Source organism: Lynx rufus, unplaced genomic scaffold (genome assembly GCF_022079265.1).
Source record: "Lynx rufus isolate CCGP_SWC_20201006 ecotype Redwood Valley unplaced genomic scaffold, mLynRuf1.p SCAF_4, whole genome shotgun sequence".
Taxonomy (NCBI): Eukaryota; Metazoa; Chordata; class Mammalia; order Carnivora; family Felidae; genus Lynx; species Lynx rufus.
In genome coordinates this window covers 4,344,031-4,366,690 of record NW_025814856.1, presented here as the reverse complement: position 1 = coordinate 4,366,690, position 22,660 = coordinate 4,344,031, and the positions used below count along the sequence as shown (strand labels likewise).

Here is a 22,660-nt window from a genome sequence, read left to right as displayed (position 1 = left end):
GACACTTAACTCCAGCCCCACTCTCTCCCTTCCCTCCTAAGAAAAGCAAACCAGTTCCCAGAATCCACAAAGCACACCCTCCCTTGCACCTCTCCCTTAAGAAATGTCCCTGCATTTTTCTTAAATACTCCAGCTCATTGTTCAGGTACCACCCTAGATGTTCCCTCCTCCAGGAAGCCCTCCCTGACCATCCCCTCACCCCAAGACTGGATGAGCTATGTCTGTCTCTTTTCCCATAACCCCTCGCGTCCCTCAGTATGAAACACGTCACTGTGTGTTCTGATCACCTAGCTGATGAAGAGTCCCCGTTAGATCGTATGCACTTTGCAGGCAGGTCTGTGCCCGATTCGGTCACAGGGCACAAAGCTGGTGTATGCGTTTGCTCAGGCTGCCGTAACAAAGTGCCACAGATAGGCCAGCTTATGCAACGGAGGCGTGTTGTCTCACAGAGGCCAGAAGTCCAAGATCAAATGTCAGCTGGCTTGGTTCTTTCTGGGGGTTGCTCTCTTTGGTTCACCGATGATCCGTGAATGTCTGTGTCCCCATACTTCCAAGGACACAGGTCACATTGGATTAGGGCCCACCCTAACGACTTTGTTTTGATTCAGTCACCACTATAAACACTTTATCTCCAAATACAGTCACATTCTGAGGTCCTGCTTAGGACGTCAGCTCCTGATTTGGGAGGGGATGTAGGTTACCCCATAACAGCAGGTGTTATTAATTGCTTATCACAAACACAAGTGAATGAATCATGAATGAATGATTTAAAGGTCTCTCTGGTCAATTCTCACTTTGCTCCAAATACTCACACCTCTCTCTGTGTGAGGATTAAACATTCCTGCCCTGTTAACGTCACTCTTAGTTGTTCAACCTGCTTTAGCCAGCGCAGTGCACAAGGAAGTGGTTCTTCCATTCTCCAGAAGAAACTCTGAGAGCCACTGAGTGGTCCTGACATCTCTCCTTTCTCCTTTCTTTCTGCCATGAGCCTCCTGTATCCTGAGCCTGGTATGTCTCAAACCGTGTCTTCTCCTTCTGGAAACTTCTTCAGCACAGTCGAAGCTAATACATCAAGGAGTTGTTTGTAAGACACAGAGATTGGAAAGTCACTCGTTACTGCAGAACATGTGGCCTAAAGTGACTGACTTTACAGCTTGTACCGTAAAGACCCCCAGGTCTGGGGTGAGAGCCCAAGGCATCACTGGGGTGAAAGCTCAGTCTGTGGCTGGAGGATGGTGATGCTTAGGACCTCCAAGAACAAGTTCATAACCTCAACCTCATCAACACCATTGAATTAGCCCAGGTAGCCACCTTAAGCAAATTTCATGGCATGGCTCAGGGGGTGAGTCATGGGGGAGGGCAGAAAACCCCCACATGGTCCTGACCTCTGTGACTCCAATACCCCCTTTCCAGCTACATGGTCCTTCAAACACAGAAGACGCTTCCAGACTCCGGCGTCCAGATCCCGCACCTGGCCAGGTGTGCACAGGTGTCTGGGCCCTGGTTTCCTCTGCTTGAAGACAGAACTAGGAAATCTACGGTTCCCACCAGCCGCTGGAGTGATGGGTAAGAGGGTGGCTTTGCACTTCATCGCTGGACAAGTCTACCCCCCCGGACAGGTGACTTCTCATCTTCCTCTAGTTCAGAGAAGTGAAGTCACTTTCCCAAAGTGTTATAGCTAATTTTCCAGGACCAAAACTGACCTGAGGATCTCCCCGGAGTCCTGGCCATGCAGCTCCACTGTCCCCAGAGCTGGTTGTAGCATGAGGCCACGTTGCATGTTTGACAGGAGGGCTGCCTCTGTATTAGTGTGCAGCGGGTGACAGTCAGAAGTATTAACTATTTCCCCCCAAATCAACATATAGCCCATGGCCCTTCCCCAGCCTCCAAAGGGTTATTTCTGCAACCTTCAGGAGAGTTACAAAAAAACCAAACAGCTTTTTAGCTTTTGAATTTCAAAAGCCTCTTTTAGTGGGGCGCCTGGGTGGCTCAGTCAGTTGAGCGGCCAACTTCGGCTCAGGTCACGATCTCATGGTTTGTGGGTTCAAGCCCTGCATCAGGCTCTGTGCTGACAGCTCAGAGCCTGGAGCCTGCTTCTCATTCTGTGTCTCCCTCTCTCTCTGCCCCTCCTCCACTCATGCTCTGTCTCTCTCTCTCTCTCTCTCTCAAAAATAAATAATAAAACATTAAAAAAAACTTCAAAAGCCTTTTTTAGAGATTTTGCATCTTGGCTTTTGAGCCTCAAAAATCTAAGCCCCAGGGGAGGGGAAGGAAAAAAAGAGGTTAGCGTGGAAGAGAGCCGAAGCATAAGAGACTCTTAAAAACTGAGAACAAACTGAGGGTTGATGGGGGGTGGGAGGGAGGGGAGGGTGGGTGATGGGTATTGAGGAGGGCACCTTTTGGGATGAGCACTGGGTGTTGTATGGAAACCAATTTGACAATAAACTTCATCTATTGAAAATAAATAAATAAATAAATAAATAAACAAATAAATAAATAAAACTTAGAGATTATATATAAAAAAAAATCTAAGCCCCAAAGGATTCCTGATAAAAGTCTGGCCATAGCGGGTTCTAGGGGCTGGAGGGAGGAAGGACTGGGGAGTTGTTGCTTAAAGGAGACAGGGTTTTCATTTTGCAAGATGAAAAATTCTGGAGATTGCTTGCACAATTAATATACACCACAGTACTGGATGGTGCACGTAAAACTGGTTAGGGTGGTTAATTTTATATGATGTAAATGTTGCCGCAATTTTTTTTAAGTAAGTCTAAAAATTAAAAGAAAAGAAAACCTGGCCATGTATGTGGAAGAGCATTCACCACGCTGAAGATACTTTTCCTGCAACAGGACAGTTCGTGGCTCCCCAAGGTGGGGGAGAAGAAACAGGTCCGGAGAAGCATCCCTGTATCCTATCCGCACACCCCTGTTTAGGTGGCTTCAGGGTGATACGGGAGGAAGAAGGTTCCCTGGAGCCCTATGGAACCCAGGGTTTAGCAAGCCCTGCAGACGTTCCCCCGCACCCTGCACATGGCACCTGTTGGGTAGGGATGGCTGCACGCAGGCACTGTGAGCACCCCACCCACAGTTCCTCAGTACTGACAATATCCAACAGGTCAGCAGCTCCAGAAACACCTGTGGTCCTCCAGCCATCAGCACACGCACCGCCCAGATACAAGCTGTTCTCGATCAATGACTGATAGGTGTTGGCAAACACACACCCCAGCTCTTTGTCCTTCAACTGCAAGGCATGTCCTACGCAGACCTCCAGGGATCCCCAACAAGAATAAGCCCCCAAAGCCCACAGTTGTCACCTGCCCATCAGGGCTCCCTGTACTGTCTCCTTCCTTTTCCCTTCTCCCTTCTCTCTCCCTTCTGGCTACTTCCCGGGATCACCTCCCGGATTAACTTTGTGCACCCAAATCCTTGTCTCAGGCTCTGCTTCTGGAAAAGCCCAACCTAAGACAGTGACCGTACAATCTGTCACCCAAACCAGGACCCTTTGAAGAGTGAAAAGGGTCGTGATTAATAACTACACCAGGACTGTTGCAGATAAACCAAGAAGTACAGTGGTTCCACTCGGCATTTCAGGACAAACCGCCAGATGTCTTGCGTGTGCCAAGAGAGACACGGAAGACGTAGAGGAAACAGAGGTGAAGCAAAAGCAATGACATCTGTCTGCAGATGGCAGTGAGATGAACCTCCACGTACCAGCTGTCTGCCCAACACCCCAGTGCCAAGGGCCCTGGAATCTTGGGGGGAAACGGACTAACACGAGGTCTCCACCTCTTAGAATCGGAGAGTAATGAAGGTCCAGCACAGACAAAAACAAAGCAGAGTTACGCTCTTTGCTATCTGGAATCTGTGAGTGTAAAATTCTTCCCTGCCTCATGGGGGCCCCATTTCCTTCGTCGGGTCTTATTTTAAATTTTTTTTTTTTCCAACGTTTATTTATTTTTGGGACAGAGAGAGACAGAGCATGAACGGGGGAGGGGCAGAGAGAGAGGGAGACACAGAATCGGAAACAGGCTCCAGGCTCTGAGCCATCAGCCCAGAGCCCGACGCGGGGCTCGAACTCACGGACCGCGAGATCGTGACCTGGCTGAAGTCGGACGCCCAACCGACTGCGCCACCCAGGCGCCCCCGTCGGGTCTTATTTTATTTTATTTTATTATTTTTTTTTAACGTTTATTTATTTTTGAGACAGAGAGAGATAGAGCATGAACAGAGGAGAGGCAGAGAGAGAGGGAGACACAGAATCTGAAACAGGCTCCAGGCTCCGAGCCATCAGCCCAGACCCCGACGCGGGGCTCGAACTCCCGGACCGCGAGATCGTGACCTGGCTGAAGTCGGACGCTTAACCGACTGCGCCACCCAGGCGCCCCCGTCGGGTCTTATTTTATTTTATTTTATTTTTTTTAACGTTTATTTATTTTTGAGACAGAGAGAGATAGAGCATGAACAGAGGAGAGGCAGAGAGAGAGGGAGACACAGAATCGGAAACAGGCTCCAGGCTCTAAGCTGTCAGCCCAGAGCCCTACGCGGGGCTCGAACTCACGGACCGCGAGATCATGACCTGAGCCGACGTCGGATGCTTAACCGACTGAGCCACCCAGGCGCCCCGAGTTAAATATTTTTTTAACGTTTATTTATTTTTGAGACAGAGAGTCTAGACAGAGCATGAACGGGGGAGGGGCAGAGAGAGAGGGAGACACAGAATCGGAAACAGGCTCCAGGCTCCGAGCCATCAGCCCAGAGCCCGACGCGGGGCTCGAACTCACGGACCGCGAGATCGTGACCTGGCTGAAGTCGGACGCTTAACTGACTGCGCCACCAGGCGCCCCCGTCGGGTCTTATTTTAAATGGCACGGTAAGATGATAAAGCTGGGAGGCAGGGATCGGGGCGAGGGCTCTCATCGGTGTCCCCATGTCCTCTCCCACCCTTCCCTGTCATCCTGAACGACTACAGTCCTTCCTTTCGACATTTTATTAAAAGCTGTTGCCTCGAGCCCCGCCTTCTCGAGGGGCCCCAGGAGGAAGTCGGTGTGTTATAAATTAACCGTGGCAGAGCACCATCCCAGTAGCCCTGCCAGCTGGACGCTGGCCCTCCGCCATCCATACCGGTGCTCAGCCCGCTGGGACCTGTCACAGCCCCCTGGCCCTGCTGCCTGGAGCCTGGAGTTTCTCGTCTCTTGGCCAGTGTGCCAAGCTCAGCAGTATTCAGAGTAATCTTCCTCCACGTAGTTGGAGGGGAACCAGCCAACCTGGAGAGAGAGGAGGAAGTGGTTAGGACAGCCTCTGCACGTTCCCCGTTGTTCCCCAACACACCGGGCAGGTTCCCTCTCGCCTCAGGACCTTTGCACCTGCCACACCTTCTACCTCAGAAAGTACATCCCCCAGAGGTATACATGGCTGACCCCCCTCACCCCGCCTTCCAGAGAGCTCTCTATCATATGTCACCCTATTCATAAGGTCTTCCTGACCTCATTTAAAACTGCAAACCCCACCCACCTCAACACCCCTTATCCCTATTCTTGGCTTTATTTTTCTCCATAGCACTTGTCAGCATCTTGTTGATTATATACGTTACTTATTAGCTTGTTGTCTGTCTCCATACCCCCGCTACCACATGAGCTCCCCGAGGGCAGGGATTCCTGTCTGCATTATTCATTAGATTCCCAAGAGCCTAGAATAGTTCTGGCACACAAGAGATTAATAAATATTTCTTTTTTTTAAATTTTTTTCAATGTTTATTTATTTTTTTGGGACAGAGAAAGACAGAGCATGAACACGGGAGGGGCAGAGAGAGAGGGAGACACAGAATGAGAAACAGGCTCCAGGCTCTGAGCCATCAGCCCAGAGCCTGACGCGGGGCTCGAACTCCCGGACCGCGAGATCGTGACCTGGCTGAAGTCGGACGCTTAACCGACTGCGCCACCCAGGCGCCCCCAATAAATATTTCTTAAAAGGATGGATGGATGGATGGATGGATGGACAGACGCATGGATGGATGGATGGATGCGTGGACGGGCGGGTGGGGACACAGATGGGTAGATGGGCGGGTGGGTGGATGGATGGATGGATGAGTAGAGGGGTAGTGGGATGGATGGATGAATTGATGGGTGGATGGATGGGTGAATGGATGGATGGTGCACGGATGGGTGGATGGATACAATGATGGGTGAATTCATCATAGCCCAGACCTTCCCATATACCCCCAAAAGGCTCTCTCAAACCCCAACTGTCCTCCACTGCATACTGAGCTTACCTTCCACAATTCTTAAAAAAAAAAAAAAAAAAAAAATGTTCACCTAAGCAATTATCCAGGCTGTTTTTTCATGTATGTCCCCCCCGGTAGAACATAAGCTCCTGACCAGTGTCCTTATCATCATTCAACAAATATTTTTGAGAAACCATTACAAGCGAGGCAGTGTTCTAGAGACTAGGAATTAATTCATGGGTTAAAGAAAGAAGACTCCCTGCCTTTGTGAGACAAAAATAAGAACCAGGTAGACACGAACTTCGTGTGTTAGAGGTCCCTCCTGACAGTCCGAATTCAAGCAGGCAAAAAAGCACAAAAGGCAAGAGTGGTCAGTTCCAATTATGCCTCTTCATGCATTCAATATTTATGTGTCACACACTGTTCCAGGCACTGGTGACCCCGCAGTTAACAAGATAGACAAAAATCCCTCCCTCCGTGTCCCCCAAACATGCCAATCACTCTCTCACCTCAGGGCCTTTGCACATGCTGGTCTCTGCCTGGAATACTTCCCACCACCCCCTCTATGATCTTCTCACCTGGCTAACTTCACTCATCCCGCAGGGAAAACCTTGGCCTCTCTGAAGTGCTTCTGACCTGCTCCCATCCTGCCCTGTGATTCCCCATCTCAACCCTGACCACTCAGCATTGTACCTGCTTGGTTACAAGTCTATTGTCTTCACTAGACTATGAGTTTCATGAGGACAGTGCCTGAACAGCCCTCATTTTTGTCTCCTCAGCACCCAGAAGAATGCCTGACACGTAGTAGGCTTTCAGGAAATAAATGCAAGTTATGTGAAGGAATGAAATCTTTATGTCCTCTCCTCCCCTCTGACCAGGGAAGACCTCCCCACCTGCTCCCTTCCACAATTCCAGCACGCCTCCACTATAGCCAGGTCACCCCCATGCCCTTTCCCCAGGCTGCCAAGATTCACCCCAACTCACCCGGCCATAGATCTCCCCTCGCCACCAGCCTTGTTGCCCCTTCTTGTTAAGGATCTTGATGATGTCACCCTCCTTGAGGGACAGCTCTGATCGGTCCCGGGCACAGAAGTCATAGCGTGCTTTGGCTGTACCAAAATACTTCGTGCTTCCTGCTGTGTAGGGGAGAGCAGAAGTGGGCAAAGGGCTTGGAGCAGATACCCACCCCCCATCTGGGGACAGTCTGCTTTCAGGAAGGTAACAGGAGGATGGAAAGTCCCTCAATGCTTCTTTGTGTAGAGGGTTAGATGCCCTGAGAGGACACAACTGTACTTCTGGAATCATCTTTCCAGCCCAACCAGTATCCAAATTTAGAAAATAATGCCATTTATGTATTTTTTTAATGGTTTCTCTATATTTATAATGAAAGAAACAGAGGAAAGCTATGGAAAAATTCATTTTACGCTGTTAATATTAATTATCCTCAAGAGGACCAAGGGTAGAAAAAGAGGAATAAAAGAAAGATGAACGGGGGGGGGGGGAACTTTTCATAGTAAACTTTTCATAGTAAAATGTTAAGCAACACTGTGGAATGTAAAACTACTTTGTAGTATTTCTGCAAATGTGCTGAGATCCGTGTATACATCAGGGCAAATCAGCAATGTGCAGACAGATACATTTATTTCACTGGGTGATGGGGATCCTCCATTAAGGATTGGAGTCCTGATGTTATGTTGCTGCTGCTTTTTCAAAAACGTAATATTTTAACAATAATTAATTTAAAAAAATTTTTTGTACATTTATTTTTGAGAGACAGAGTGAGACAAAGTGAGAGTGGGGGAGGGGCAGAGAGAGAGGGAGACACAGGATCGGAAGCAGGCTCCAGGCTCCGAGCTGTCAGCACAGAGCCCGACGTGGGGCTCGAACCCACAGACCGTGAGATCATGACCTGACCTGAAGTCGGATGCTCAACCGACTGAGCCACCCAGGCGCCCCACAATAATTAATTTTTAAATCCCTCTTTTTAAAAAAAATTCTGATGTATAAGAATTCAGAAACTTCAGGATGCACTCCAGCAAAATGAAATGTGGGTCAGAGTAAGGAATTTAAAAAATAAGGAAAAATATGGAAAACAAGAAATACAGACACAGGCTAAATAATTCTTGATATTGTATTTGAGAAGTCAAATGCAATCGTTAAGAAAAAGTTCCTTAAGCGTACGTTGTAATTATTTTAGTTCACAGCGCACTGTATCCAACATCCCAGATAATGTCAGTGAACCTGTGGGTGAGAGAGGCAATTTTGCCTTTTTGTGGGAGAAGGTTATAGATACTCATTAGCGCTTCATATTGACCTCTACCTGGTGGTTTGCTGATGGCTCTCCTCTCAGGCTCCTTGAAGGGGAACTGCAGGCAGGTGTCCAGAGACTTGAAGCAGTCCTTCAGGGAATTCTGCTGGTAAAACTCCACCAGCTCCTGGAGGGACAGAGGGACGGAAGCTCTGCCAGGGGGCCAGCCCATGAGGGGCCAGGGCTGGAAGGGGTTACAGCTAACTCCTCGGGTGCAGCAGATCCCTCTTCTGACCTCCCTGGCAAGGGACTCCTGGACTGTTCCCCATGACGGGGGGCTCATTCCCTTCCTGAGCAACCAGGACTGTTTTATGGGGAAGAGATCACATTGCCTAAAGCTGGTTCTCTTAACAGCCAACTCACTTGATAATAAATTTAACAAATAATCAACTTGCCTGATACACAGCTCACCAAAATCAACCCCCCCCATGGATATCAAGAACCTTATTTGTATAATTAATTATTATAATAAGAATAATAATTCTGTTTATTGAACACCTACTATGTGCTGGTCAGTGTGCAATCACACATCATCAGAATGTCCTAATAACCGTGAAAGGAATACATTCATGATTCCCCCATTTTAAAAATGGAGAAACTGAGTCACAGAGAAGCCAAGTTCCTTGTCCAGGGTCTCATATCTGGGAAAGGGCAGATCCAGAATACAGTCCCCTGGAGGAAAGGGGCAATAGAATGTAGTGGCTAAGACAAAACAAAATGTCTCATGGTTTGGAGTTCTAGATTTCAAAAATGCCAGTATTATGAAAGACCAAAAAAAAAAGAAAAAAAAGAGAGAGAGAGAGAGAGAGAGAGAGAGAGAGAGAGACATTTTAGAAAGACTGACAAACTATTACAAATGAAAAGAGACTAAGGAGACAAAAGCTAAATGCAATGTGTGATCCTTAATTATATCCTGGAGGAAAAATAGAGCTATAAAAGATATATATGGGGCCATCAGAGAGTTTGGAAATTGGACTGCATATTACATAAATTTTGCAGCAATGCTCAACTTCCTGGGTATAATAATGATACTGTGATGAGGTACAAGAATGTCTTAGCTCTTATGGATATTCATGCTAAAGTATTTTTTGAAGAAGGGTCTTGACGCCTGCAACTTACCCTTATATACAGCAGATTAAATGTGTGTAGGGGGCGGGGAGGGATTAACAGAGGGCACAAAAGAGGTAACAATTAGTAAATGTACATGAAAGATTCATGAATGTTCCTCTCACTATTCCAGTAAGTTTTTGGAAATTTTTCAGAAATAAAAAAAAAAAAAAAATGAGGAGCAAAATTTTCAGAAACAAGTTTGGGGGAGGAAAAAAAATTGTAGAATAAATTAACAGTCCCTAACCTTTTAGGAAGCCAAGGATCCACTGGAGGATCGAGTGAAATCTGAGACCCTCGCCTCCAAGAAAAATACATTCAGGTATGTGCAAAATTCTGGATGTTCTACCAGAGGACCCAAAGCTCGGCAGGGATCCACAGACCGTAGGTAAGATTCATGTGTCTTAGACCCATGGGCTTAAAATGTCTAAAAGATTGCCCAAAATTACAAGGCACCAAACAGGCATTTGAATTCTCAGTGAAAAGATCATTGAACAGATGAGGTCTTGAAACAAGACCAACGCTCTTCTGTGACACAAGGTAAGGACAAAACATCGATTTCACCTGCATGTGAAATGGGATGTCCCACAGTGACTTAAGGGAACACTGGAGTTCTTTCTACAGCATGTCTGGCACTCACTAAGTGCTCAGTAAATGCTCATTGCCATTCATCATCAGCCATCAGGGGAATGAGTTGAAAGCCAATTGTTTCACAGGGTTCTTTGAGAGGCTTCTCTGAGTGTGTGAAGGTGAGGGGGGGCGGTCCCAAGATGGAGCTTCAGGGAGGGCCCTGCCTCGATGCTGGGAGACTGGGGATGGGGTAGATTGGCCCTTACCGTAAGCCCCCGGAAAGCCTTCTTCTCTGTAATCCGGTATAATCCTTCTGCTGTCATGATTTTAATGTGTTTGACCTCAACATTATACCTGGAAGCAGTGAGAGAGAGGCCCGGATGGTCACTCGGCCCTGAGGCTGGGGACCCAAGCTCATCTGTCCCTTGCCAGGTGTCAGCCCCAGTCTATACACCCCCAACCATGGAAGGCACAATCTTGACAAATTCAGGGAAGGCGAGACCACTGAATCACCTTCCCTGATTCAGAGGGTTGTTAAGAAGTCACAAAGATCTTGTAAAGAAAGACACGTTCTATAACAGAGAAGATGAGATCTATCCTTCCCCCAAGATGAAGGACCTAGAATCTATAGGATGGGAAAAGAGACCCATTTCCACCAAGATGGCAGACCACAGGTCAGTAAGGGCATGGAAGAGATATTCACATCTGCCAACAAGGAAACCTAGATAACAACAACAACAACAACAACAACAAAAATCTGACTCCAGAAAACTAGAAATGATGAGAAAAAAAAAATGCTGAGCTCTCAAAAAAGCAAGGGAAATTCCCAGTGGCCAGAAATGAGGTTGAAACTAAAAACCAAGCTTATTGCACGAACTGCTACCCTACAGGGTTTGTTTATCTTGGTCACCAAGTATCTTATGCCTTGATGACCCCACAGAGACATGGGATGAGTTACTGGGTCCATGGAGGTGGAGTTAGCAGTGAGACCTGCCTACACCCCATAAGCCTGGACGGTCAAATGCTACATCCTCTAGAAAAACCACCCATCGCACAGACGGCCAATAAAAAAGGTCTGTCTCAGACTCAACACAGAAAAGTCACCCTTGTGAATTCAGAACCTCAGACCTGCCCTCATGCAGGTTTTGGTGTTTGAACTTAAACCACATGTACAGCCTGGGAAGCTAAAGAATTAACCTAAAAACAAATCCACCTGTTGGTGACCCCAATGAAAACAAATGCAAAATCTCTGGAGACCCAAGCAGCAGAAGACTGCCACCAGGAAAGCCCCACCCGAGATCACAAGACGAAATTTCAGGGGCGCCTGGGCAGCTCAGTTGGTCAAGCGTCTGACTCTTGATTTTGGCTCAGGTCACGATCTCACGGTTCGTGGGATAGAGCCCCGTGTCGGGCTCTGTGCTGACAGTGCATTGGGATTCTCTCTCTCCCTCTTGCTCAGCCCCTCCCCCACTCTCTCTCTCTCTCTAAATAAATAAACTTAAGGAAAAAAAAGACAAAATTACAAAACCAATCCGGAAACAAGTCACCGTGAGCGAGAAGCTCACACAACAGACAGACCTGAGTGAAGGGACCCACTAGCCTTGGGTCCAGGTGGCATTTCTGCCTCTCACTAGGATAGCTAAATGCCTTTTGGAGACTGTCTGGGAGGCATATCGTTTTCTTGTAGGTGTCAGTCAAGTAAAAGGAATAAGACGGATAAAAACACCCAGGACGCCACAGGGCTCAGTGAGAGATGGCTGTCAGGATAGTTCATTCCCTTCCTCCCAGGCTCCTTTGCTGCAGCACCCAAATCACAGGGAGTCAGGGTGGGAGGAGTTACTTAATGCTGATGGCAAATTCTGCTGAGTCCTTCACCCGCTGCCGCACCAAGAACGTCCCATCCGAGCGGTTGGTGAGGATACTTTCTGCCCCAGCACGCTCCATGGGGCCAGCGTACCTGTCAGGATACATCAGGGAGAGAGGTCCACACGGCCCCTATGCTTGAGCCCCCACGTTGTCATACTGAGGCCACTCTTTCCCCCATCCTGTGATTTTTCAGCAGGTGACAGTCCCAGGGCGGGCTGCTCCAAAATGGGCCACTTTGGGTTAAAAAGCAATCAAAACTCTTTATCTTCCCCCCCTGCCCCACCCGACCAAAAAAAAAAAGAAACTGCCCCAAACGGATCCGGACAGAGCACCTGCTGGGGGCAAAGAGCTGTCAGCACAGACACATCCATTAGTCTACGAACGAAGTACCACGGACACAGAGGAACCTAGCAAGTCCTGTTTGATCAAATCCTCTGTGACCCACGGCTTTTGAGTGGCCCAGCAAACATGTGTACCAAAGATTTCCTCTTCTTCATCTTCCAGAGAAGTGCCTTCCTTCCCTTTCAAGTCCCACACCACTGCTCCCTTCTCCTTGGTTCAGAATGACGTACATGCCTCCGTTTGCCCGACTGTCTTGGGATTTCAGCGTCTGGGTGGCGTCCCCACACACACAAAATTCAATTTGACTTTTCTCCTCTCACTCTGTGTCATGTCAATCTGATTCTTAGTTCCCCTAGAAGGACCTAGAAGGGGACGGGAATTCTGGCTCCCTGAAATGCCTTTTTATAATGAACTGGTAATCTCCTAAGTAAACCATTTTCCTGCATTCTGGGAGTTTGTGTTAGCAAACTGGGGACGACGTTGTGGGAACCTCTAATTTACAGCCGGTCGGTGGGAAGTCCTGGAAGCCTGGACCGGACATTGGCAGTCTCCTGGGAACCGACCCCTAACGGGTGGGGACTGCAGTCATCTCTAGGTGGGCAGTGTCAGAAATGAACTGAACTGCATGACAGCCAGCTGAGAGGGGAGAATTGCAGAACTGCTTAGATGTGGGGAAAAACCCACACACTCGGCTGAGACTGTGAGTATAGAAAAGCAGACGTTTTCCCCTTTACTCTGGAATTTGGCATTACTGGGACGGGCATTTACCGCATCCACACTCCTCGCCCGTCTCTGTGACCACCAGGACAGAAGCTGGATGAGAGGGCTGAGACACTAGCCTCGGAGACCAACTGCGAAGCGGGAGCCAAAATACTCCGCCAGCAAGGTAAAAGACAGCAAATGAAGGAAGGAGTATTTTAATGCAATACTTTTAAAAGTCAAAATGATTGCCAAAGCGGCCAGAAAGGGAGCAAGGCTCTGACATGTACCGCTTCGTGGACGGATCCCGAACGTAGGATGCTCAGAAAAGAGAGCCGTGTGTGGAATGTCCAGAAAAGGCACATCCACAGACAGGAAGGGGTCAGAGGAAGGTGCTGGGGGCTGGGGAGGCAGGGGGGTGACCACACACGGGGGCAGGGTTTCCTTTGGGGGATGGAATGTTCTAGACTCATAGTGATGATGGCCACCCAACCTTGTGAATGTAGTAAATGCCACTGGATATAAATATATTTGTGCCATAATGTAAATATATAACATAAAGAATATATATTATATTATATTATATATTATATAATTATATATAATACATATTATATATATAATTATATATATAATTATATATATAATTAATTATAATATATGACTATATATTATATACTATATTATAATTATAATGTATAGTTATGTAGTATATTATATAATATATACTATACTATAATATATATTAATTAATTATATTATAATTAATATATCATATAATATATTAATATATATTATAGATAATATACAATTATGCATGACACATAAATGTGAATATGAATGTATTATGTTATAACTGTAAATACGTAACATACATACTATTTACTAGTTTTGGATGATATGTAATTACAGATGACATAAATGTGGATATGAATATATTTATGCTGCAAATGTAAACATATAACAAATAATATACCATTAACTTGAGGTAATATATAACTGTATACGATATATGCATGTGAATATGTAATAGAAACATAAATACTAACAGAAACGCCACTTTAAACGGTTAGTTTTACGTTATGTGGATTTCACCTCAGGTTTTGAAATGAATGCAAAAGAAAATCCATGGTGAACAAAATGCCAAGGCTTTAAATAAAGACAAGATCGACCTCCATACTCCTGGGTTCAACTCTTTCTACCCCCAGCCCTGTCAGGTCCTGTCTTTATTTACAGTTTTGATGTTTTGCTTATCATGGATTTAGTTTGCCTTGCTTTCGGTTATTTTAAATGCCTCATTGACCCATCACGGATCTCAATGCCTGTTTGGCTGCCTCCTCCAATTCTGCACCTAAAGTGAGGGTCTCGCTCTCCTGATACAACTCCACGCCTGGTGACCGCATCCCAGCGGGGGAGGGCAGACACCAGGTCTGAATCCTGGCTCTGCTACTTGGCTGCTCTGTGACCTTGGGAGCTGATTTTGCCACACTCTGGGCCCCAGTTTTCTCTTCTAAAAAAAAGGAAGATAAAAGTACCCTCTGCAGAGGACATTTCTGACCAGACGAGGCTGAGGCGCCTAACACGTGGTCTGTCAGCATCATGACTTTCCAGAGGCAGGAAGGTCAGGCTCTGGAGTCAGGCAGATGGGCTCCATCCCATCTCCGTTCCCTTCCTCACTGTGTGACATCGAACAAGTCACTTCCCCTCTCTGAGCCTCGGTTGCCTCCTTCTTTCCCAAAAGGAAAGGAGAGTGGCCAAGGGTTGGTATGAAAATTCAATGCGCTCCCTAAAGCACGGACACAGCAGCCATAAGAACATTCCCGTGTTACATCATCTAAGAGGCCAGTGATCGTAAAAGGCACTGTTCCTTCATGGGCCATTATGAAATAAAAACCACTACCCATAAAAGTAGGCAGAAGACTGATACTCCGTCGATTGTAAGAGCCATTGCAATGTCAGAGATGTTAAAAACATGAAAAATAAAAAGTGCTTACTGTGTGCCAGGCACAGGACTAACAGCCCATTAAAGCCTTACAACAGCCCTAGGAAGCGTAAGTCGGTATTAGTCTATTTTCCGGAAAGGAAAGCTGAAGCACAGAGAGGCTGAGTTACTGGCCCAAGGTCACACAGCCGGGAAATACTGGACTCAGGATTTGAACCCTGTCAGTGGGCTCCAGAAGCAACACTGTAAACACCTGCCCCTCACTGCTCTACATTCAATAGGTGCTCAAAAAACAGGGGCGAGGGGCTGCTGGTAACACCACCACCATCATTTTCCTTCCAGTGAGGCCCTAATCGCCCAAAATCAGGGACCTTCTTTTGTTTGCTCGCGCCTCAGCAGCCCTGGGCCCAGGGCTCCATCCAGCAGTCGATGCCCAGAGTTCAAAAAATGAATGAGATATTGGTTTGGAGTCGCCTTCCGTGCCCAGCCAGGGAACCCACCCCAGGGGGCCCAAGTTGAAAATAGGAAAGGTAGTTCCACTCACCAGAGATGAACAGTCAGGTCCTGAGGGGGACCCTGGGGACACAGAGACCGAGACTTAGGGTAAAGAGCCAAGGTTAGCAACGGAGTGCAGGGTGCATCACTCATATACTCATTCACTCTGCCATCATTTATTGAGTGTTTATTATACGCCAGGCACTGTGCTATTCATTGAAGACACAGCCTCAGAATCTAATGGGAAAGACTGGTCCACTTCCACTCAGGGGTTGTCCAGCCACTGTTGTAGCATGACCCTCAAGTTAAGAATGGATTTTATGGGGCGCCTGGGTGGCTCAGTCGGTTAAGCGGCCGACTTCGGCTCAGGTCATGATCTCGCGGTCCGTGGGTTCGAGCCCTGCGTTGGGCTCTGTGCTGACGGCTCAGAGCCTGGAGCCTGCTTCGGATTCTGTGTCTCCCTCTCTCTCTCTGCTCCTCCCCCATTCATGCTCTGTCTCTCTCTGTCTCAAAAATAAATAAACGTTAAAAAAAATTAAAAAAAAAAGAATGGATTTTACACTTTTAAATGGTTGACAAAAATCAAAGGAAGAATAATATTGCTCGGCATGTGAAGATGGGGTGAAATTCACATGCCAAGGTCCAGAAATTCAGTTTTATTGGGACAATGGTCAGGCTCACTCATTTGCACATCGTCTGTGCTGCTTTTGTACCATTTTGGCAGAGGTGAGAAATCACAAAAGAGAGCATCTGACCTACAAAGATGAAACTCTATATTATCTGTCTATTTACAGAAAGCCCAACCCCTGGTCTGAATACATGTAAAAGTGCACACTTCCACCACATCAGGACGGCTATTGTAAAATAACAAAAAACAAACAAAACAAAACAAGAACAGAAAAATAACAAGTGTTGGGAAGGATATAGGGAAATTGGAAACCTTGTTGCGTTATTGGCAGAAATGTGAAATGGCACAGCTACTACTGAAAACAGACGGTGGTTCCTGAAAACCTAAAAATAGAATTACCATATGGCCCAGCGATTCGTCTTCTGAGTATCTACCCGAAAGAATTAAAAGCAGGGATTCGAAGAGATATTTACACATCCATGTTCCTAGCAACGTTACCCACGATTGCCAAAGGGTTAGGTCTCCATCAACAGATGGACAGATGAACCAAATGTGGCATGCACACACAATGGATTATTAGCCATAAGAAGACGGACATTCTGACATCTGTTACAACATGGATGAACTCTGAAAATGTTATGCTCACTGCAAAAGCTGGTCTCAAAGGGACACATGTACCACTCATCCGAGGTCCCTAAGAGGAGTCAAATTCACAGAGACAGGAAGTAGATGGTGGGAGCCAGGGGCTGGGGGACGGGGTGGGGACTTAGTGTTTCAGCTCTGCAGGATGGAGAGTTCTGGAAATGGACAGTGGTGGTGGTTGCACAAACGTACGAATGTACCTAATGCCACTGAACTGTATACTCAAAAATGGCTAAAATGGCAAATTTTATACAATTTGTGTTTGACCATAATTTAAAAATAGTAATAATATGGGGCGCCTGGGGGCCTCAGTCAGTTGAGCGTCAGACTTCAGCTCAGGTCATGATCTCACAGTCTGTGGGTTCGAGCCCCGTGTCGGGCTCTGTGCTGACAGCTCAGAGCCTGGAGCCCGCTTGGGATTCTCTCTCTCCCTCCCCTTCTCTCTGTCCCCCCTCGACTTGCCCTCTTCTCAAAATAAAAAAAAATAAACTTAGAAAGAAACAACAAAAATAAAAATAGTGATAGAAAGAATGTGGAACTACCACCTGTATCTAGTTCTGAAACATCACCCCAAAAGAAAACCCAAACACATCACCCATTAAACAGTCGGTCCCAAAGCCCCCCACCTCCAGCATCTGGGAACCACCAATCTGCTCTCTGTTCCTGTGGATGTACCTATCTGAGATATTTCACATAAATGAAATGATTGCAAAATGTACTATACCACTGAAGCGTGCACTTTAAAATGGTTTTTATGTTTTTCAAATTTCACCTCAATTTTTTTTAAAGGGGAAGAAAAAAGAATGAAATATTCTGTGCACAATATGAAAAGATCCCAAGATATATTAAAAGGCAAGCAGGGGGCTGCAAAATAGTATTAAATCTTCTGAATAAATCATGGGGCAAATGAGAATTGCTATTCGTATCGACTTAGTATGTATATTAAGAAACTCCAGACAGACACTCATAAAACAAATACAATAGTAGCTATCTTGTAAAGTAGGTGGGACCAGGAGGATGGAATCCTTCAGTAGAAAGGAGAATTGTCGTTTTTTCTATCTTTTCTCAGAGCCTTCATTGTAATGAGAGAGAAGGAGGCTAGGACAGGTGTAGTTTTAAGAAGGCAGTACATTTGGAGGCAGAAATTGGAGAGATGCCCAGATCTTGGCTTCTGAATGCCGTGTCCCACTGAAAGGACCAGGGCTCCTTGGAAAAACAGGTGATTCCAAGACTGAGGCATGGGAAGTACAAGGTAGGTCTGGTTTTGTGCCAGAAAATAAGGAACAGCTCAGAGAATGCTGGGGACATATCAAAAGGACAGATGAGCCAGCCTGATGGGGCTCCCGCTGGCCAAAGCTGGGACCATTTTTAGAATAAGAATCCACAGGCATTCCCTGAGATACATACATGCATACATACCTGATTGATTAGTAATTGGATAGATATCTGCCTACATAGAATTATAGATGTTCAATACATATATAGGTATGTAGATTGATACATAAATAATTGATAGACACACAGAGACACAGATAGATATATAGCTGATCATTAGATATACAGATGCCTGATTGATAGGTAGGTTGAGTGACTGATTGATTGACTGACTGACAGAAAGGGAGGCAGCTCATCCTTACATCTGCTAATAAACTTGGACAGAACAATGACGTTGGAAATGCATAGCTCCACAGTGGAGAAACCTGGGAGACCTCAGGCCAAAAAAGAAAAAAAAAAATCTCTAAAAGGCAATTTAGGGAAAATTGTCAAAATTTAAATATGGACTACAGGGCGCCTGGGTGGCGCAGTCGGTTAAGCGTCCGACTTCAGCCAGGTCACGATCTCGCGGTCCGTGAGTTCGAGCCCCGCGTCAGGCTCTGGGCTGATGGCTCGGAGCCTGGAGCCTGTTTCCGATTCTGTGTCTCCCTCTCTCTCTGCCCCTCCCCCGTTCATGCTCTGTCTCTCTCTGTCCCAAAAATAAATAAAACGTTGAAAAAAAAATTTTTTTAAAAAATAAATATGGACTACAGGTTAAATCGTAGTATAATGTCAATGTCAAGTGTTAAATTCATGGTTGTTAAAATCACGCTACGGTTATGTAAGAAAAGGTTCTTGTTCTCAGGAGGTATTTAAGGGTGAAGGGAAAACATAGCTGTAAACTTACTTTTAAATGTCTCAGGAAAACAATAATATGAAATTTTTAAATAAAATAAAGTGTGCAGAGAAAGAACAAATGTGGACAGCTGGTGAATCTGGGAAAGGCTATTTGGAGTTGCTGGCATTATTGTAGCCACCTTTCTGGAAGTCTGAAATGATACAAAATTCAAGCAACAGAAGGGGAGTTTCCCTCTGCGGGTTCCTATTTGGGCTGTGAAGCAGGCAGAGGGGTATCTGCAGTGAGGGAGAGAGGTCTGGGGAGATGGGAAAGACCTGAGGTCATCGTAGAGCGAGGGGGCTGGGTGAGCAGAGACTGGGCACAGTGCGGGCAGGTGCGTCCACAGAAGCTGGCCCGAGAGGCCTGGGTGGCCCCAGCACCCGATGGGATAGCACTCGCTGCCTCTGAAAGGAAGCCAGTGACTGGCCAGCCTTCTGGCCACCCCTGATTTTCTGCAGTACCAGGGAAAGGACCTTCATACAGGAAGAATCAAGAGGGAAAGGATTGGTCATCATTGTCCATGTGCCCCCCGCCCCCCCACCTCCACTCTGGGCTCGGTTGACACGTTAGGCAGAGCATGGAGTTTGGGAATGACTTACCGTGATGGGCAGCCCCTCTCTATCTCAGGGGTGTTAATTCAAGGCTTCCCGCCCTCGCAGGACCCTCCCCAGACCCCCCTTGCCCTCTCTCCATCAGATTTGAGGCACTTACATGCACGTAGGGCTTGACCCTGTTACAGGGAAACCAGCCAACTTCATTGGTAGCCGTATTCCTGCCCTAAACATCCGGGAGGGAAAGACACGGACGCAGAAGTTACTTGCATTCACGTGCGTGTATGTGTGTGTGCCCATCTTTCTACCCACTGGCCATCTGCCCACCCGTCCATCCCTCTGTGGCACGCATGACCCATGGAGTTCTAGCCAGTATCAACCACCTGGCAAGACGGCCAGCTCAGAAGGGCCAGGCCAGCCCTAGAAATCCCCATGTATAACAGCCTCCCCAGATGCCTCCTCCAAACCAGCCTCCCCTTGCCAAAGCCTTCCCGGGGCCGCCTACACCCATGACCCCACACTCAGATCCTTCTCCATCACTCCCACCGCCCAGCCTGTACCTCCCACCAGTTCTGTTCGGCCTCAGCCTTGGTGAGCTCCACGATGTCTCCAGGGTTGAGCCGCAGGAAAGGACCAATGGCTCCAGGTGGTGGGGGAAGCCCATAGTATTCCTGGCACACTTCCATCTTGGGCAGGCCTGGAGGGAAGGGAAGGCGGTGGCTCAGTGCGGTTGGCGGCCACGGGTTTTCAGACCTGAGCCTCACCGCCCTCCAGGATGGCGAAAATTAGAGACCAAGAGAAACACGCCCTCGTGTGTGCCAAAAGTCCGAGACGGGCTGTCTTCACTAGAGCCCCAAACTGGAAACAACCCAACGGCCTCAATGGAATGCATAAACTGAGTGTGACAGAAGCACACAACAGAAGGTGACACAGCAATGAACAAATTACTGTCACAAGCAACCACGTCAATGAGTCTCACCAACACGACGCAGGAGGAGGACATACCACATGATTTCATTTTTACGAAGTTCAAGGAAAGGCAAAACTGACCTATGGTGGTAGGGGTCTAAGAGTGGTCCCCTCGGAGAGCCAGGCGGGGGGGGACTGAACAGCAGTCTGGTAGAACCTTCTGTGTGGAGGAGTTGAATAATCTCTCCTGTCCAGCAGGGCAGTCATTAGTCAGAGGTGGCGAGCGAGAGCTCACAATGTGGCTAGTGTGGCTGAGTACGGGAGCTTTAAGGTTATTTAAATGAGTTTCAATTTGCATTGGACAGTGCAGTTCTAGAATTCGGCGAAACGTTCCATATCTTGATCTGTGTGGTGGTTACAGGGGTAGAAATTCATGGAGCCATGCAGTTAAGATTTGCTCACTTACACACATTACAGTATGTATTTTCTATCTCAATAAACAGTGTGTGTGTGTGTGTGTACACACACACACACATACGTATGCATATATATAATGGATATGTACAAGTGTGTGTATTAATATAAGTGTATATAATATATTAATATTAATTAATATAATTATATGTTAAATATAATTAATTATATTAATATAATATAGTGATATACATATACAATATGCATAAATATAAATACATATAATAGATACACACACACTTACTTTTCTAAATGTGCATCTATTTTTGACAGAGAGAGAGTGCAGAGGAGGGGCAGAGAGAGAGGGAGAGAGAATCCCAAGCAGGCAGTGCAGAACCTGATGTGGGGCTTGAACTCACGAACTGTGAGATCATGTCCTGAGCCAAAATCAAGAGTCGGACACTTAACCAACTAAGCCACCCAGGCACCCCTACACACACACACACACACACACACACACACACACACACACACACACAAATATTTCCCTCTATTGAGGACATTTGGGTTGTTTCTGGTTTTTGACAAATAAAGCTGACATACACTTTTGTATAAAACGGATTATACAACGCATATAAATCTACGTATAATTATATATACGTTCTTCTTATTGAATCATTTGTTTCTAATTTTTTATTATTTCAAATAAAGCTGATATATCTATAGCTATCTATAGACACAGATTATAGACATCTATAGATCTTTGTACACTGACATCTATATATGAATATACATAGACACGGATAGATAGATATGAAATCTGAGCCTTCACACTGACTCTGTATTATTATGAGCAAAGGTTTTACTTCCTCAGCCACACCAAACTGTTCTCACGTGTTTAATGCTGCCTGGCTTCCCTGCCTCCCAGCCTTTGCGCATGCCATTCCCTCTGCCTGGAACACCCCTGCCCTCCTCCTCACCTGCCTCACCCTCTCATCCATCAAATGTCTGCCTAAATGTCTCCTCCTCTGAGAAGGCTTCCCTGAGGGCTCAGATCTGTCAAGTCCCCCAGGTTCTATGTTCCAGAGGACCTTCTAGTCCGCCCACTACAAGGTAATGTCTTAAAATTCTCTCCCTCACCACTGTCTCAGAGCTTCTGGAGGATGAGAGGCCCCAGATGTGACCACGTATACCGTAGATATTGAACACAAGGCACCCATCACTGCTGTGATGCCACAAAATTCGTCAACATAGGAATGAGTCCAGCCTTTCCCCCCCTGCCATTGGGCTAAAATGAATCTGTGCCCTCCACTTCCCCATCCTCGAGTGGAGGGCACTCTGCTGAAACTATACATCATGATAAGATTCTGTGGCACGGATCAAGAGGAGAGGAGGTAAGGACCACCAGAGGCGTGCCGCGTTGGAAAGCAAGGAAAAAGAGGCAGTGAAGAGGAGAAATTGGACGGAAAGATAAAGAGCACCTTTGCAAGGATGGCTACTGCCCCATGCCTTCTCTTCCTAGTGTTTGAGCAAAGCAAGTAAATAATTTGGGTCATTTTTAAAGTTTTTTTAATGTTATTTATTTTTGAGAGAGAGAGGGAGACAGCATGAGCAGGGGAGGGGCAGAGACACAGAATCCGAAGCAGGCTCCGGGCTCCGAGCTGTCGGCACAGAGCCCGATGCGGGGCTCGAACCCACCAACCGCGAGATCATGACCTGAGCCAAAGTCGGACGCTCAACCGACTGAGCCACCCGGGCGCCCCCAGTTGGTTATCTTTAAATTCCTTTCGGGTTTCTAGGACTGCAACCAATGGCTCA

The 22,660-nt window shown here is 46.7% G+C and overlaps 1 protein-coding gene across 5 annotated transcripts in view; it reads right to left on the bottom strand.

Moving 5' to 3' along the window:
• Positions 1-4,969: 4,969 nt before the first annotated feature.
• VAV1 (vav guanine nucleotide exchange factor 1) overlaps positions 4,970-22,660 on the bottom strand; it is a 46,557-nt gene continuing 28,866 nt past the window's right edge. Inside the window, exons 20-27 of one of the 5 annotated variants that reach the window (XM_047097050.1) lie at positions 20,080-20,216; positions 19,680-19,745; positions 15,596-15,627; positions 12,043-12,159; positions 10,469-10,556; positions 8,532-8,652; positions 7,202-7,353; positions 4,970-5,261 (exon numbers count right to left, since the gene is read on the bottom strand). In XM_047097050.1, coding sequence (XP_046953006.1) covers positions 5,208-5,261; positions 7,202-7,353; positions 8,532-8,652; positions 10,469-10,556; positions 12,043-12,159; positions 15,596-15,627; positions 19,680-19,745; positions 20,080-20,216 — 767 coding nt within the window. In that variant the 3' untranslated portion in view covers positions 4,970-5,207. The other 4 variants (XM_047097051.1, XM_047097054.1, XM_047097052.1 and 1 more) reach the window with 4 other exon arrangements.